This window comes from Mytilus californianus, unplaced genomic scaffold (genome assembly GCF_021869535.1).
Source record: "Mytilus californianus isolate M0D057914Y unplaced genomic scaffold, xbMytCali1.0.p SCAF_14, whole genome shotgun sequence".
Lineage (NCBI taxonomy): Eukaryota > Metazoa > Mollusca > Bivalvia > Mytilida > Mytilidae > Mytilus > Mytilus californianus.
Genome location: NW_026262626.1, coordinates 41,639,143 through 41,655,689, shown reverse-complemented (window position 1 = coordinate 41,655,689; position 16,547 = coordinate 41,639,143). Strand labels below are relative to the sequence as shown.

General features: G+C 31.7%; 1 protein-coding gene across 1 annotated transcript in view; it reads left to right on the top strand.

Annotated features, from left to right (window-relative positions):
* The window catches only part of LOC127724559 (neuron navigator 3-like), a 175,976-nt gene that overhangs the window by 80,064 nt on the left and 79,365 nt on the right, over positions 1-16,547 (top strand). The window contains exons 9-13 of the mRNA XM_052231542.1: positions 455-1,395; positions 5,974-6,030; positions 7,181-7,233; positions 7,948-7,971; positions 11,732-11,806. Of these exons, the coding sequence (XP_052087502.1) occupies positions 455-1,395; positions 5,974-6,030; positions 7,181-7,233; positions 7,948-7,971; positions 11,732-11,806 (1,150 nt within the window). The remainder of the gene's footprint in view (positions 1-454; positions 1,396-5,973; positions 6,031-7,180; positions 7,234-7,947; positions 7,972-11,731; positions 11,807-16,547) is intronic.

Below are 16,547 nucleotides of genomic sequence, written 5' to 3'. Positions count from 1 at the left end.
GAAGACAAAAAACAAAGAAAAAAATATGGGATTTTAAATTTTTTTAGAATAGAGACTTGTGAGCAAAAAACCCCAAAGAATAGAGATAAATGGCCTACAAAATTAAAGAATATAAAAATGATGCCCTTCCCCATTCAGACTCTCACAAAATTGTCCCTTCTAGTGTTTGATCTTGATCTTTTCTGCTGTCCCTGTGACATCTCCACTTAAAGCCGAGATTTACCCTTTTGTGAACCAAAGTTTTTAGGAACAATGAATTTAACATGCACACTGAATTTAGCTTTATTTACAACTGTGTGATAACTTGATGTATTCTAGTGAACAACAAAAAAGCATTATCATTAAATTGAATGATGAAGTATGATAACTTCGAAAATAGTGATAATTTCTTTTCAATTATAAGTTCAAGCATTATAGAATTTTATTTAAATGAGATATTATTTGTAATTTTCAGTTTTGATGACAGCAGTTCCATCAGTAGCGGTGAGATCAGTGATGCTGTCAACGAGATTAGTACAGATGATGGAAATTTAACGGGAGGATCATCACAAAGTGATACCAATCCTTATCATAGTCTGAAACGAGCTCCTCAGAAAGATGTACGTCAACAAGGACAGTTTCCCGTCAAAAGGGCACCGAATCTCGGAACCAGTGCTTTTATGGGTTCTGACTACGGTGGTGAAAGTGGTCCAATTTCTGGTTGGCGCAAATACTCACTACCTCAAACTAATAGACTGCTAAGCAGCGATCCTGCTGATTATGCATATCTTTATAATAATTATGAACAGTTACACTCGTGGCGGACTAATCAAGCAAATCAACTGAGAAAATTGTCTAACGTTAGTCAGCCAGAAATACATCATTACCGCAGACATAGTGATGATTACGCAAATAGTGAAACATCAAATAAACGGGATTCTGAAACAAACACAGACCAATCTCATCTGCTAGAATCAAGTATGAGAAGAATGCAACAGGGACGTCCCGGTTCTGGTGGGTCAATAGGTCAGGGCATATATGGTTACCGAAGACCAACAAGTAATACGAGTACGTCATCAGCAGGAAGTGGCAAAGGTGAAGAGGTCATTAAGAGTTCAACTGTTGGAGGTAGACTGGCTAGACATGCAATAGATTCCAATGGTAACCGGAATGAAAATGCACATGGCATACCACGACCGGGGAGTGCTCAGGCTCTGCGTTGTACCACACCAGTGAAAACAGATATGGGACCCGATGGATATGGAGCATCAACTTTAGAGAGGCGAAAGAAAGGCAGCATGTCAAGTTTAAAATCCTCAAATTCAGCACAGACTGATAGTGAAATATATAAATCTAATACACTTGGAAGAACTAAAAAGGGATACGGGAACGGAATAGTGAAAGGGCCCCCACAAGGTGAAAATGGAAATATGTGTTCTAGTACTATTATATCTAATCCTCATGCTACATACGGTAAAAATTTGACCAATGGTAGCGGGAATTATGTTGCTATGGAATATGGTAGTCCTAGAAACTCAAATCATGGTATATGGTTGAAAAGTGCTAATGGGAATGTTAACACGGCTATGGGGCATGTTCCATCCCATCTGTCTGAAACTGAGAGTATGGATTCCATATCATCGCATGCTTCTAGTATCCAAGCACAGATTCAGCAAGCTCGTGCTTTAAGTGGCGCTAGTGCACGAATCCTATCCAGAGACAGTTTGCCTGGAAATGGTATGGGACTATCACGGTCCAATAGCGTCAAATCTACTCACTCAGATTCGGCGTATGCCAGTGCACAGCAATATATGTCTGATCATGAAGCCTCATTTTCACAAATTCCCAGTCCTCAGCCTCCTTCCTCACCTACACCTAGCAATAGTTCGTCCTCACGCTTCACGTATCCCATGACTGCTTATGGTAGCCCTAGTGCCTTTTCCAGTCCTGGTATGTCACAAAACATGGTGCGATCCAATACTCAGACGAGTCTTCCTCCTTATGGTAGCTTGGCACTATCCAAGATCAATCGGGACGAAGATGGCAGTCGTAAGTTGTCAGAGAGAACTGTGTCCCTGAAAAACCAGTTCAAAATGTTTATAAATTGGGGAACACCATGCTTTATCATACCATTATTTTAAATTTTTTTGAGTTTTTTCCCTTCAAGGAGCCTTTTGATTCATTCACACCAGGTTTAAAAATACCATTGGAAGATTTGAATATCAAGTATCAAACAAACTTTTTTGGTGTTTGTTCCTTTTTGTAGATCACAAGCTTATTATTCTGTAATAAATCAGCAGTTGTCTAGCATTTTTGAAATTTTGACCGCTAACCCCTACTTTTCTTTTCATAATTTTATTACATATAGTTTAAAACTCCATTTTTGAAAATCTTATGAAATCCTTGTTATTTTTCATTGTTTTTGAAAGAAAAATTGTCCTATGTTAAATGTATGAAAAATCTAGATAGAATCATTTCCAGCCAAATTTTCAGTTGATTATATCTCAAAAACAAGGACACGGACCTATCATTGTTTTTTAATTTTTAAGTTCCCTTATTTATATTCTATCAATTTATAACAGTCTTTTAAAAAGCTTGTTATTTTGAAACAGAGGAGCAAACATCTTTAAGTCAGTACATTGTCACAGACCTGCCAACTATCCCGATTTTGGCGGTATCATCCCGATTTTCATGCCTCAACCCGAATCCCGATATTGGGATCGTAAAACAAGTCAAAATACCAATTTTCACAATGATTGTATAAACTTATTTGAGAATTTCAAAAATTGATAGCTGTTGAAATTGAAATTTCAAGTAAAAAACTTTGAAACTCTTGGAACTATAATATAATTTCATTAGCTGGTAATTTTTTAAATAGCTCTTGATAAAATCAAATTACATCTTACTTTGGCAAGAAAATATGTGTAATATCAGTACATTTGATTCTGTTTAAATTGATTCTGCACTAATTATTATAGATTTAATTACACCATGCTGACAAATGTGATTTATTTACTGCCTACAAGTTTACATTTGAATTTAATTAGATGAAATAATGATATTTTCCTTAAGGGATTTAAGATAACTCCACAAAATGCAAGAAGATTGTTGTCAAATTATTTTGACATTTTACTTGTCAGGGAAAGAACTCAAAATCTCTATTTTTTTTTGTTTTTTGTTGTCACTTTACAATATGCAGAAAATATTATATTTGATATTTTTAAGAATATTTACATATTGTGTAATGTTCTGTTATAGTATAGGGGAGATAACTCTAATTTGAACTGGTTGACATTTTGAACTGATATTTTTCAGAGAAATTCATGTGTATATTGTTTGTACTTTACCAGTAATTTACTTATGATTAACTTATGTTTATCTGCATGCTTAACTCTATTTGCATTTACTCTTATTGCACAAATCTGCCTTTAAAATAATATGTTATGTGACCAAAAACCTTATTTCTAAGACTTGAAAACTATTCCATTTAAAGGGGTATTTAGCTGTCAAATTCATGTACACTGATTTGACTCAAATTCTCATATTTGATTTATAACATATTAAAGCTTACATCAAAATAATCAAAAGTCTAAAATAAACAATTATCAATGCATGGACTAGATAATATGTACCAGCATTTCGTTTTTTATTTTTGTCTAGACGCCATCTAATTATTAAACCATGGAGATGACCTCAGAGATGACCTCCGAAGAATTCCGACAGTCATATAATCCGATATAAACATGAATATAAATATAAATAGATAGCCACCACATGCAATTTTATTTTCCTAGGTCTGTTTGATTTCATATTGTACGTTTAAAAAACATGTTTATCATCATTTTTACCTGTGTAAGAATGATTTTTTTTTTGTGAATTGAATCAGTCAACCAAATGGTTCATCCATGTTTCACTTTCAATGTTGAGGTTTTATTCATTTTAATAGCTGAATACATGCGTAACCCATCTCAAGCTAAGGGGTTAATTTAAAGGTCACTTGAATATGAATACAATGAGGTTGAATTATTCACTTGCAAGTGAAATAATTCATCAGCAATGTTTCTTAGCTTATTTTTGACAAATTTGAACCAAATTGGCCACTAAAAGCAAACTATAATTTCAGTATTTCACTTTCATTCATGATTGAATAAAAAAAGTTCATATAATTTTTTTTTATATATCTCGTAGCTAATGCCCCTTAATGTTTAAGACTTAAAAAGATAATTTTCCTCTGCCCTTAATATTCAGTTACAGTTTGAATAACTGTAAAAATGTTGGAAACTTTGAAATGATATCACATCTTTAATCCATTTATATTTTATAAGGTTTATTTGTTTATATGACTCAATCAAATATTACTATAAAGTATGTCAAGTTTTCTAAGACGGAGATCCCCACAATCAATAAAGTTTAATCAAAAAGTGACATTCTATCTTGCATGAAAAATTGATGAACCAAGTTTACATGTTATGATGGAAGGAAATCTTAAGTAATCAAAAAGGGTCTTATGTAATAGTTAAACAGGGTTAAGATCTGTGCAGTGGATCACAGCAATTTGTCATTGTGTCATGTTACCAATTTGGGAATATGATCGACCTTAGAGTACTGATAATCAACTGCCTTTATTACATTTTATAATGTTTCATTTGTGACAAGTCATAGATTCTTTATTTAACCAATTTAACAAATTGCTTTCCATTTATAGAATCTTTTATTTAACCAATGAAACAATCTCTAAGAAGTCACAGCTAATGAACCAATGAAACTTCTTCTTCTATTGCATGGATATCCTTCCAATCATGGAACACCACATACAGCTGTGTATGTGTATTGAAACGTGTCACACAATTTGAAAATTTATTTATACTAATAAATTTAAAATCTAAAAGGACACTTTTATACAGTATAAGTTGGGGAATAAATTATAAAATTTATATATACAAAAAAATCTCTAAGAAGTCACAGCTAATGAACCAATGAAATAATCTTGAAGAAATCTCAGATTAATGAACCAATGAAACAATCTCTCAAGAAATCACAGATAATGAAACAATTTAAAGTTGATTGGCATATAATGCAAAGTACCATTTTGAATTTGAAATAAAAATTATTTTCATCAATCTTTTGAAGAAACTTCAGACCTGCCAACTATCCTGAATTATGGGGGATATCCCCCATGAGAGGTGTTGACCTCAATTATGAAATTCTTTATTATACAAACTGAACACCTAAAAACAGGACTTCAAATGAGTTAATACGGTATTTAAGCACATACATACTCATCCAAACAATATAGAAGTAGATTAAGGACACTTATGACAATATAAGAGGAGCATTAGGTCCTTTGTGCTTAAAATCCCCCATGGAGATTTTGAAAAGTTGGCAGGTATGAAACTTTTAGTCCTGTTAATTTGTATATTAATAGTTGTATTATCTGAAATTAAAACTTTTTTTGAGAAAAAAATGTTCTGTTAGGGAGTGAATTAGATACTGTAAAAAAAATATGTAAGAGTTTGACTCTAAAAATATTATTATGTTACAAGTTATTTCCCTCTTTAGAATGTAACGATTGTTTTCTTGCAATGAGAGCAAGGTTGGAAATATACTTTTTACTCAGAAATGATTTGGGAAGAATTAATAAGGAATATGTCCCTCTAGCTGTTGCTCTTCACTGCAGCCAAACAGTAATCTTATCAAATTATAATTTTAGAGTCAAATTCAGACTTGAGGAAATGTCTTTCAGGAAAGTTTTAACAACATTACTGTCTTAAACTTACTAATTAAATAATTAAGGTGATTGATTAGTAATTTATCAACCAGTTTCATTTCAATTTTTTAAAATGATGAAATGTATGGAATAATATAAAATTTTATATTTTTAACCATAGAACATTTGCATGAAGTAGAAGTAGATTTGTAGATCACATTTTAAGGTCACTGTAACCTACTTTAAGATTAAAAACTGGATCACTTCAAGCTATTTTTATTAAACAGGTCTAACAAAATCAGCGACTTTGGATTATTCTTTTTCTGACTATGACTACACCTCGGGTAAGTCGTTGTCAGATTTCTCGGTCAGTGTTTTCCTGAAATAATTTATATAAGTCTCGTTTATAATTTCCAAGATAAAGCAAATTGAATATCATGCAAATATAAGTACAAAAGTGTATAGAATGCATGTAAAGTATATTAAAAGATTTATGAATAATTTGACTTAAAATAGCCTTTTCAAAAACCATCAATTAATACTTTTAACATCAAAATTGTTTTACATGTAGAATTTCTTTGTAAAAATAATTTTCATTTATTTGAATTTTAAGGGCCACCAATCTTTTCTCTTGTTCTGTGTCTTTTTTTTAACAGGGAAAACACTGATTCTGTTGTGGACTATATGTTGTTTTGTCAATTCATATTTTAACATAGGAGACAGAAAATATTAAAGAATAGAAAATCATTTTCACAAAATTTCAGATTTGCTCAATGTATAGAGTTAAATTGAATTTTACAAATAAACTTTAACGTTAAATGGATTAAAAAAAGTACATTTGTATAAGAAAACTATTTTACCATTGTTCAGAATTTATAATTTTCATTTTGAATATGATAAAAAAGATGCATAAAATTTGAAAAAAAAACTGAGGAAATAGCAAAAATCTTTTAGGAAATAATTTAGAAAACACTGGTTCTATAGATCAAAATAACGCACTGCTCTTTATTCTGAAATTTACTCATCATAAAAGATTTTCATTTTAAAGATTTACTACTTACAGAATTTAAGAAAATCCAGTTTAAAGTTCCTTAATTAAAAGGTGTGAAATACCTGCAATTTGGCAGAAAGGGGTAGAAATATTGAGCCAGTTGGGAACACTGAATTGGAGTAAAACATTTCAAGACTGCTATTTTTTAAATGGTTTTAAAGATAACCATATACTAGTACTGTGGATTCGGGGTTTTTTTCAGGGGTACAAATTTTTGTGAATTAAGGCAAAATCATATTTTCGTAGATACTTGATTTCGTGATATTGCCAAAGTTTGCATAGAAGCCAAAAGATAATTCGTACTTTGTAATTGAACATTTGAATTAGTGGTTAGCCCCTAATGAATCCACTGTAGTGTTTTTGGATACCCTTGACATTATATATACACTAATGCATGTATACTTGTTTGTCTGTTGTTTATTACTGTAACTTTATCATTTCAGTCCATGGATCCAATCTATCTCTGGTGTCCAGCGCTTCCTCACACTACTCGACAGTAAGTCTTCATTATAGCAGTATCACTATGAACTTATGATGAAAGAACAGCAATAAAAGCACAGTTGCTTTGCTTCTGGTCTTGTCAAATATATGGATTTTGTGTTGTGAATTAATACACCATATTCATTCTTTTCTATTATAATAAGATATTAATGGCTAAATAATGAACTTTGAAGAGACAATACTTTAAAGTATGCCAACAAAAAATCCCACCAAAAAAAACAAAAAAACAAATGTAGATTACAAATAAAAGCAAATTCAAGCTGAAGTTTCACATTATGAAAAAAACAAATTTCCCTTCCTATTTACACACATAACAGAAATCAACAAAAATATTGAACGTATATAAATAGACCTCACTAACCTCCAAATCCTGTAAAAGAATAGACATACAAACAAGGACAAGCTACGTTTTACAACATGGGTTAGATATGCTAATCGTAGATTTTCATGTTAAACATGCTTGTTTTCAACTAGAAAACAGCTCATAAGAGTTGCTTATTTTCTACAGATTTCTAAGAGAATGAAAGGTTTTGGCCTGAATACTTCTGAAAGTACCAATGCAAACTACTCTCAATATTAATACCAAGACTGAATTGACTATTTTCATCATTTTTACTGTGAGAAGTAAAGTACAAAAACGAACTGATCTGAAGTGATTATTTTTCAATGTGAGAATTAAGGAATTGATTAATATATGTATTTTTTGTAGGCTGAAGAGAAACAGAATGCTGAGGTATGCAAGAGTTATCTTTCTTTACACACTTACATCAAAGATTCTATCTGCATCTTGTATTATGTATAAATGACTCAATTTGACTATTTTTTACACTAAATCTTGTGTTGTACATTTAAAAAAAAATATGCCAGAATTTATTTTGATTATATTACATCAGATGGTTTAAAAGTTTGATGAAAAAATGTACAAGTTACTTTTCTACAATCTAAACATTTTGTAACAGCAAAAAGTCTAAACAATTCTTTTTTACCTTGTCACTTTCATGATTTCAATAAATTTAAATTTATAACATTCGAAAGAGAATTATAAACTTCATTAGCTCTTATACTTGTCTTTTCAAAATGGATACAATAAATTACTGGATATCCTCAAGGATATACTTGATTTACCTCCCTTTTTACATTGAGTTGCTTGCCTGTCATGCATCTATAAAACAATGGACATACTTATTTGTAAATGCAGTAATGCCATGATAAAACAATGGAAAAGTGATTAAGGTGGATATATTTAACCATAGTCACACTTCAATAATTTACCTTATCACCATGTCACATTTAGTTTTCTCCCTTATAATGTTTAGTAACATCACCTCTAATCTTTGATCTTTAAAACATGTATCATTGGTACAAGGACATCATTTGTAAATATAAATCAACATGCAGACATCTTATACATTCAGGTATTTCACATCCAATCTTTTATGGTAATATTCTATACAAAGCACAAAAATGTCGACATTCACCTCAAAAGCTAACCAAATCTTTAAACAGACTTATTCAGAAGGGATATAGTTATGATACTGTTGTCAGGTCATTAAAGATGGCATATTTTGGTATTAATATTGATTCACTCATAGGGTCTTTGCATCGGAAATAAACACATTTATTCTAAAACCAGTTATTGGCATGATACGGGTTATGTTCTTCTCATATATTTTATGATGGTATGATACTGAGCCCCTAACGGGAGGGATTGTACTTGATTTTCATATGATGAAGACATAATCTTTCAATCAGTTTAGTTGAGGTCTGGAGCTGGCATGTCAGTAACTGCTAGTAGTCATTGTTTATTTATGTATCATTGTCATTTTGCTTAGTTTCTTTTGTTACCTATTCTGAAATCGGATTCAGACTTCTTTTAAACTGAGTTTTACTGTGCGTATTGCTGTGTGTTTGTTTATTCTACATTGGCTAGAGGTATAGGGTTGAGGTCTCACAAAACATGTTTAACCCTGCCGCATTTTTATGCCTGTCCCAAGTCTGGAGCCTCTGGCCTTTGTTAGTCTTGTATGTTTTTTAATTTTAGTTCATTTATATGTTTTGGAGTTTAGTGTGATGTCCATTTTCATTGAACTAGTTCACATTTTTGTTCAGGGGTCAGCTGAAGCCAGCCTCCGGGTGCAGGATTTTCTCGCTGTGATGAAGACCCATTGGTGGCCTTCGGCTGTTCTCTGCTCTTCAGTCAGGTTGTTGTCTCTTTGACACATTCCTCATTTCCATTCTCAATTTTATGAACCAATAAAAGGTGGATACATTTGACTTACCTCCCTTTTCAAATTAGAATGTGTCCATTTTCAAATGGATTTGCTTTCATTATCATGTATACACACTTCAGAACTAAGGTGCATAAAACATTTGTACAGGAGTTGAAGTGAATAAACTTGACTTGTCTCCCTTTTCACATTAAATACTTCTCTTATTGATAGATACCCACACTTCAGAACTTTGAGACATGATACATTAAAACATTTGTAAAGGAATAAGAGTTGTCTCCCTTTTCACATTCAATGCTTCTCTTATTGATAGCAGCCCACACATCAGAACTTTGATATAGGATACATTAACACATTTGTAAAGGAATTAAAGTTGTCTTCCTTTTCACATCAAATTGCTTCTCTTATACTTCAGAACTTTGACTTATCAATCAAACAGTGGTGATAAGTGATTAAAATCACTACTCAATTATTACTGTATTATTTATTTCAATATCTCATTAGAACATAGTTGTTAGATTTTTTATCAGAACAAACAATTTACAAAGTTCTCAATCTTTATAATGGACATACCATTTGTTCCATATAACCCATTCAGTATTTAGGCTATCCTGCTGTTTTTTTTGTCTGTTTGCCAGAAAAATGATATATTTGTTATATTTTTATGAAGAAAATACAGAAATAAGAAGTTGTGATATGATTGCCAATGAGAGAACTCTCCGTCTGACCAAATGACATAGAAAATACAGTAATAAATATGTAGAAATAGAACATTGATATAATGGGAAATGTAGACAGCTCTCTTGCAAGCTAAAAACTGTAACTGTAAAAGTATGTTTTTGGGTATAGAACAAAGAGACAGCTACCCAAAAAGATTTGGCAAAATGTTTTGGAATTTTGGCTTCTCAATGCTCTTCAACTTCATACTTTATTTGGCCTTTTAACTTAATTTTTTGAGTCTTTTGTAGACAAAACATTTCTGGCATACAAAGTGATTTTGTTGTCACCTAATTGACAGCTATGGATAATCTCCCCCCTATCAGCAATTTGTGAGGGGATTCATTTTGCAAAAATTGCAAGTTAGGTGCAGAATGAGTAAAAGAAGATGTGGGGTACAATGTCAGTCAGACAGCAACCCAATGACAAAAAATAATACAAAAAACTAAAAGGCTAAATACAGGTGTTAATACCATATACTAGTGTACCGGCTAAGGAAGGGTCCACTAAATTATAACTCGACTCCGAGTATAATCTAATCAATAGATAGACAAGGGAGGATTGCCTCACCTGACTCACTGTGACACAAAATGATGTAGACATGTATAAATAAGTGTAATATGTAAATCCAATTATTATTATTACCTGCCATCAACACTAAACCTTCGAAACAATAAAGATTGGACATCAAACACCATAACTAGGTTCTGGACATAGGACAGCCAGATAAATAAACACTGATTTTAAACAGCAAGCTTTGTAAATTCCAAATTCACGGTCAATAGTACTGCAAGAACTACAGAATATGAAGTCAAAATTCAGGGTTACATTAAACATGTTATATTTGAAATACAGGTATATTTATCATAATTTTTATTTTAAAAATGACTAAAAGGTTAGAGATAAAAGGTTATTACTGCACAAGGTTCAAAGTTAAGTCAATGCCTTCTTTAAGATGCACTTTAGATATGCTATCGGAATTATGTTTAATGTGTTTTAATCATTGATAACAAATATAATCAATAAAAACATGAATCTCCTCAAAATGTTATTGTTTAAACAAGTGTGTAATCATATAAACACTGCTTAGTTGTCAGGAAAAAAACGGAAAAAAATGCTCTGGATACAAGCTTGTTTTACTGATGCAGTATTTTTAACGATTCTCAATCAATGTTATCATTTCGGCAGATAAGTGAAATTACATGGTAATATTGCCTGCTAAAAATATTCATATTAGAATTCCTTTAATTTCTTAAAGATCTACTTAACAGAAAATTACTTTTTAAGTTGATTTTTCTTTTTGAACTTTACTGGCGGACTTTGAAAAGCAATTGGATTTTTAGATGTACTGTGGATTTTGTTATTGTACCCTCGTGGATTGTGGAAATTATGAAATATTTTGTAGTTTTATTATGACATAATTTGAATAAAATGAAGATAGAGATGTTGCATTGATTGCCAATGTTGTTATGACATAACGTTAATATCGTTGATATCGTTAATTAGCCTGTGGTTTTGAACTTGATGGAGTACATTTCCTACTTGTAGGTTCGTAAATTACGCAGAGAGCTGGAGGCTGCACAGGAAAAAGTGTCAACGCTGACAACACAACTCAGCACAAATGTAAGTTTTTAATTATTATTTTCTAGAAAAAAAACAAGATTCCAATTTTCGATTTTATGAATTAACTGCCCCGGTTGACCTGGGGTCATTTGGGGGAATACTCATCATAGCACAGTGTGACATAAAGATATTTGCTTTGTGAAGTCAAATTTTTTTGGGAGAAAGCATCAATTGGAAAATCATGTATAGAGGCTTTCTAAAGACAAGAATTATTTATTATTGATCCTTGTGAAGGAAATATTTAATCACCTGTAAACATTAACAACATGAGGACTGAATTTTTTAGTTCAGCAATAAAGTCAAAGATATTTGTTTCTATAAATTTCACAAGTTATAAATAAATACAAGGACAGGATAATGGCTCATATCTTGAGGGTACCATTCGAAACAGTTATTTGTAATGTAAACCCGAAAAAAATGTTTTCTGAAACAGATATTTGTACTGTTAAACTTAAAAAATATTATTTGAAACTGACGTTTGTACTGAAAAACCTAAAAAATATTATCTGAAACAGATATTTGTACTGTAAAACCTGAAAAATATTATCTGAAACAGATTTTTGTACTGTAAAACCTGAAAAACCTTTTTTTTTAAATCATTTGTGGCAGTACTGTCAGTAAGATGTAAATATGTAGTATTCTGTTAGGTTAAGTTGCTGAGGTTTGGTAATATGTCAAGTAAGGTGAAATGTTGAGAAACATAAGCTACTCATAAACCAATTTGTGTGTGTGTGTGTGTGTGTGTGTTTTGTTTTTTATGTAAGTAGTTGAACTAGAGTTTAAGTAACAGAACTTTGTTAATTCCTAAGGAGCACTGAAATGACCAGCAGCCGGTTGTACGAACGTGTCATTAGTCTAATCAGTCATTAAGTCTTCATTAGCCTAATGCATCATAAAGGCTTAATGAAGACTTAATGACCCATTAGGCTAATGCCACGTTCGTACAACCGGCTGCTCAACAAAAGTTTAGAAAGCTTATCTGCTAATAACTTTGTTTTGGTTCCTTTTGACAGAGAAAAAGTCTTCAGCTGATGAAGAAAAATTAAAGCAGATGAATTTTCATATTTATAATGTTTCACATAATTTTATTCGTCTACTTTGGAATGAAAATGATAGAAATAGTTATTATAATCTCAATAACCAATTTCAATCAGGACTTGTTTGCTTAATGTTAGTGAAATTGAAACAAAATATAATGAGATAAACTGAGGTCTTTTACTTTATAATCCATTGAAATTGATTCCATGTCTGTTCAGTTTTTCTTGTAATGGCTCTGCATTTAATGTGTGTATTATCTGTACAACTTTGAAGGAATATTATTTGATAACCACAAAGTAACTTTGAAAGTATCTGAAAAATATCCAACTACTGATAATGCTAGAGTTACTCCCCTTTGAACAGTTTCCAATATCTGACACTTGAATGAAATGTACTCAAATAGCCTTGATTCAGATAAAGTTCTATATTTTGATGAAAAAATGAGATAAACTAGGAAATCTGAGGAAATCTGCCAGTACATTTGATGAAAACTTGATAGATATTTTATTAGAGGTAGTCATCTGTATTTATCTCCTCCAACTGTTTTATGCAGGATAGCACTGTAATTAAGATATATTTCCCATTCAGTTTTGTTAGATATGTGTATTAATTCCAGTAGTTCTGGTGGCATGTCTTTATGATAACCATGCATGTTAAAAGTAGTGTCAGCTGATTGGTACTTACTTTTTCAAAGCTTTAAGTTCAATATTGATTTAAATGCCTTGGTTGTTTCGTGGCAGCATGCTGACTTTCAGTGGATGAGGTAATGGGTTTGATTCATGGACGACTTTAAAATTGGTGTTTGCTGGTTCCCTGCTGAGCAAGTAACATGTAGGAGTAAGAGCATAACATTATCAGATTGAGAATAAGAATAATGTGTCATAGTAGGATGACATGTCTTCCTCCAAACTGTTACCTTGTGAACTAGCACATTATAAATTGGCTCATTGTGTCATAGTAGAATGACATGTCTTCATACAAACTCACTAAACAGTTACCTTGTGAACTAGCACATGATAAAGCTGGCTCATTGTGTCATAGTAGAATGACATGTCTTCATACAAACTCACTAAACAGTTACCTTGTTAACTAGCACATGATAAAGCTGGCTCATTGTGTCATAGTAGAATGACATGTCTTCATACAAACTCACTAAACAGTTACCTTGTGAACTAGCACATGATAAAGCTGTCTCATTGTGTCATAGTAGAATGACATGTCTTCATACAAACTCACTAAACAGTTACCTTGTGAACTAGCACATGATAAAGCTGGCTCATTGTGTCATAGTAGAATGACATGTCTTCATACAAACTCACTAAACAGTTACCTTGTGAACTAGCACATGATAAAGCTGGCTCATTGTGTCATAGTAGAATGACATGTCTTCATACAAACTCACTAAACTGTTACCTTGTGAACTAGCACATGATAAAGCTGGCTCATTGTGTCATAGTAGAATGACATCCTACAAACTGTTACCTTGTGAACTAGCACATTTTAAAGCTGGCTCAATATGTCAGTGAATTTCAAAGCAAGGTTCATATTGATATCATATGAACACGCTGTCGTCCTGATATGTATGTAATATTAACCACTGGACATTAATCACTAATCCACCCATTCTTCCTTCAATTTATTTTTTGGATTATTACATATTACATAAAAATAAATGAAATGTTGAATAGAGTTAAAATCATATTTAAAAATTTTTGAATATTCCTAAATTGTAAAGATTTCTTAAATTTCTTGTTAGAAAACTAAATTATAAAATTATGCTGAAAAATATGAGTTCATATTAAAACGAACCCCACAATTTACATGATCTATCCAATGTCTTGAAAAACACAGCAGAAGATGTCAGCTATGAAAATTTACATCGATGCATGTAATTTGTTTTAACATTACATGGTGTTGTCTCCCTTTATGCTATAAACCAGTTGAAAAAAAAGATAATTATCTCCTTTAAATGCTATTATACAATGTTCCATTGCAACTAAATTTGGAAAGTTTATGATTTTAATGAAAACTCGTTTGCATCCCACATGAAAACATTCAAGAATTCCTTCATGTTTTTATTTTGATATTCAAAATTTAATGAATTACAGTTTCTCCATCATCTGAAAAATAAATTTGAAGCAAGAGTTACTCCCCCTCATATATGTATATAGCATAGGGAAAACATTAGACAATGTTCAAAATTTTTCTTATCACTACAGTTCCCTTGCATTACAATGGAGACAACCTAATTGTAAGTTAACATCATCAGTCATCAAAACAAGAAATTGTCAGCAGGATTCTGGTGATTTCTTAGCAGGCAAGGTTAATTAATGGGAGAAAAACAACATTTTTCATGTGTAAATTATAGGTTAATTCTTCAGGTGAAAGACAGCAGATAGCTCTATTAATAGATAATAATGTTCAAATCGTATAAATATTTAGAGGGATTACTGCATAAGCTTTGTATCAGTATAGTTTAATGCAATATGTCTGATTTTATTACGATATTTACATCAGTTCATTAAAAAATAATTAGTGAACTCTTACTTCTATTCAAGATGGAAATTGGTTCATAAACTAAAATTTACAATAGCAATATAATATGAGTGTTAATTATGGTTTTGAGGTTTATAAAATCCTAAATATGCATTTAATTTGCCACTGGACGTTAAACAGCCATCCGTTGTCATCCTTATCAAGTTTAAAGTCCTGAACATTCATTTAATTTGCCACTGGACGTAAAAAATAGCCATCTTATCATCATCATCTTTATCATCATAGTCATCATCATCGTTAAGTTTAAGTTTTAGAATTACTAGTTCATGATACTGTGGATACTGTAACTTCAGAAATGTTGACTTATCTAGAACATATATCATATAGGTAAAACACTCCATAAAAAACATCCTTACGTCCAGCTACAAAAAGAGGAATATTGGTAGAAATGTAAGATTCTGATTACATAAGCATTGTCTAATGCAATGTTGACTTTTCTTGAAACATTTGGGGAAATCACACTTTTTGAGTTAGGGTATTTGTAAAATGTAGGAATGTGTAAATAAGAATATGTTAAAAATTATAGAAAATTTGATTTCACAATGATTGGAATATTGTTTAAAGACCTGGACAGTGGTCACCTGTGTACAGTGTAGGATGAATGTCAGCACAAATAAGATAAAATGATAAGGAGACAAAACTTGTTTCATGAAAGAAATTTTCCATCACTTTGCCACTGAATAAACAGAAAAGAAAGGGGATTTTTTTCTCTCTTTCTTCAAAATTGAGAAAAGTTTACCAATAAAATTGAGAATGGAGACAGAGAATGTGTCAAAGAGACAACAATCCAACCAAAGAGTAGAAAACAGCCCAAGGCCACTAATGAATCTTCAACACAGCGAGAAAATCCTGCACCCGGAGTTGGGCTTCAGATGGCCCTAAACAATAATGTATACTAATTCAGCGTAATACACGTCACTTAAAACTCTGAAACATATAAATGAACCAAAATTACAAAAACATGCAAGACTAACAAGGCAAGGGGTTCCTGACTTGGGACAGGCGCAAAAATGCAGCAGGGTTAAACAATTTTTGCGAATTCTCAACCCTCCCCTCTAGCCAATGTGGAATAAACAAACACACAGCAAATACGCACAGTAAAACTCAGTTTAAAAGAAGTCTGAGTCCGATGTTAGGATAGGGAACA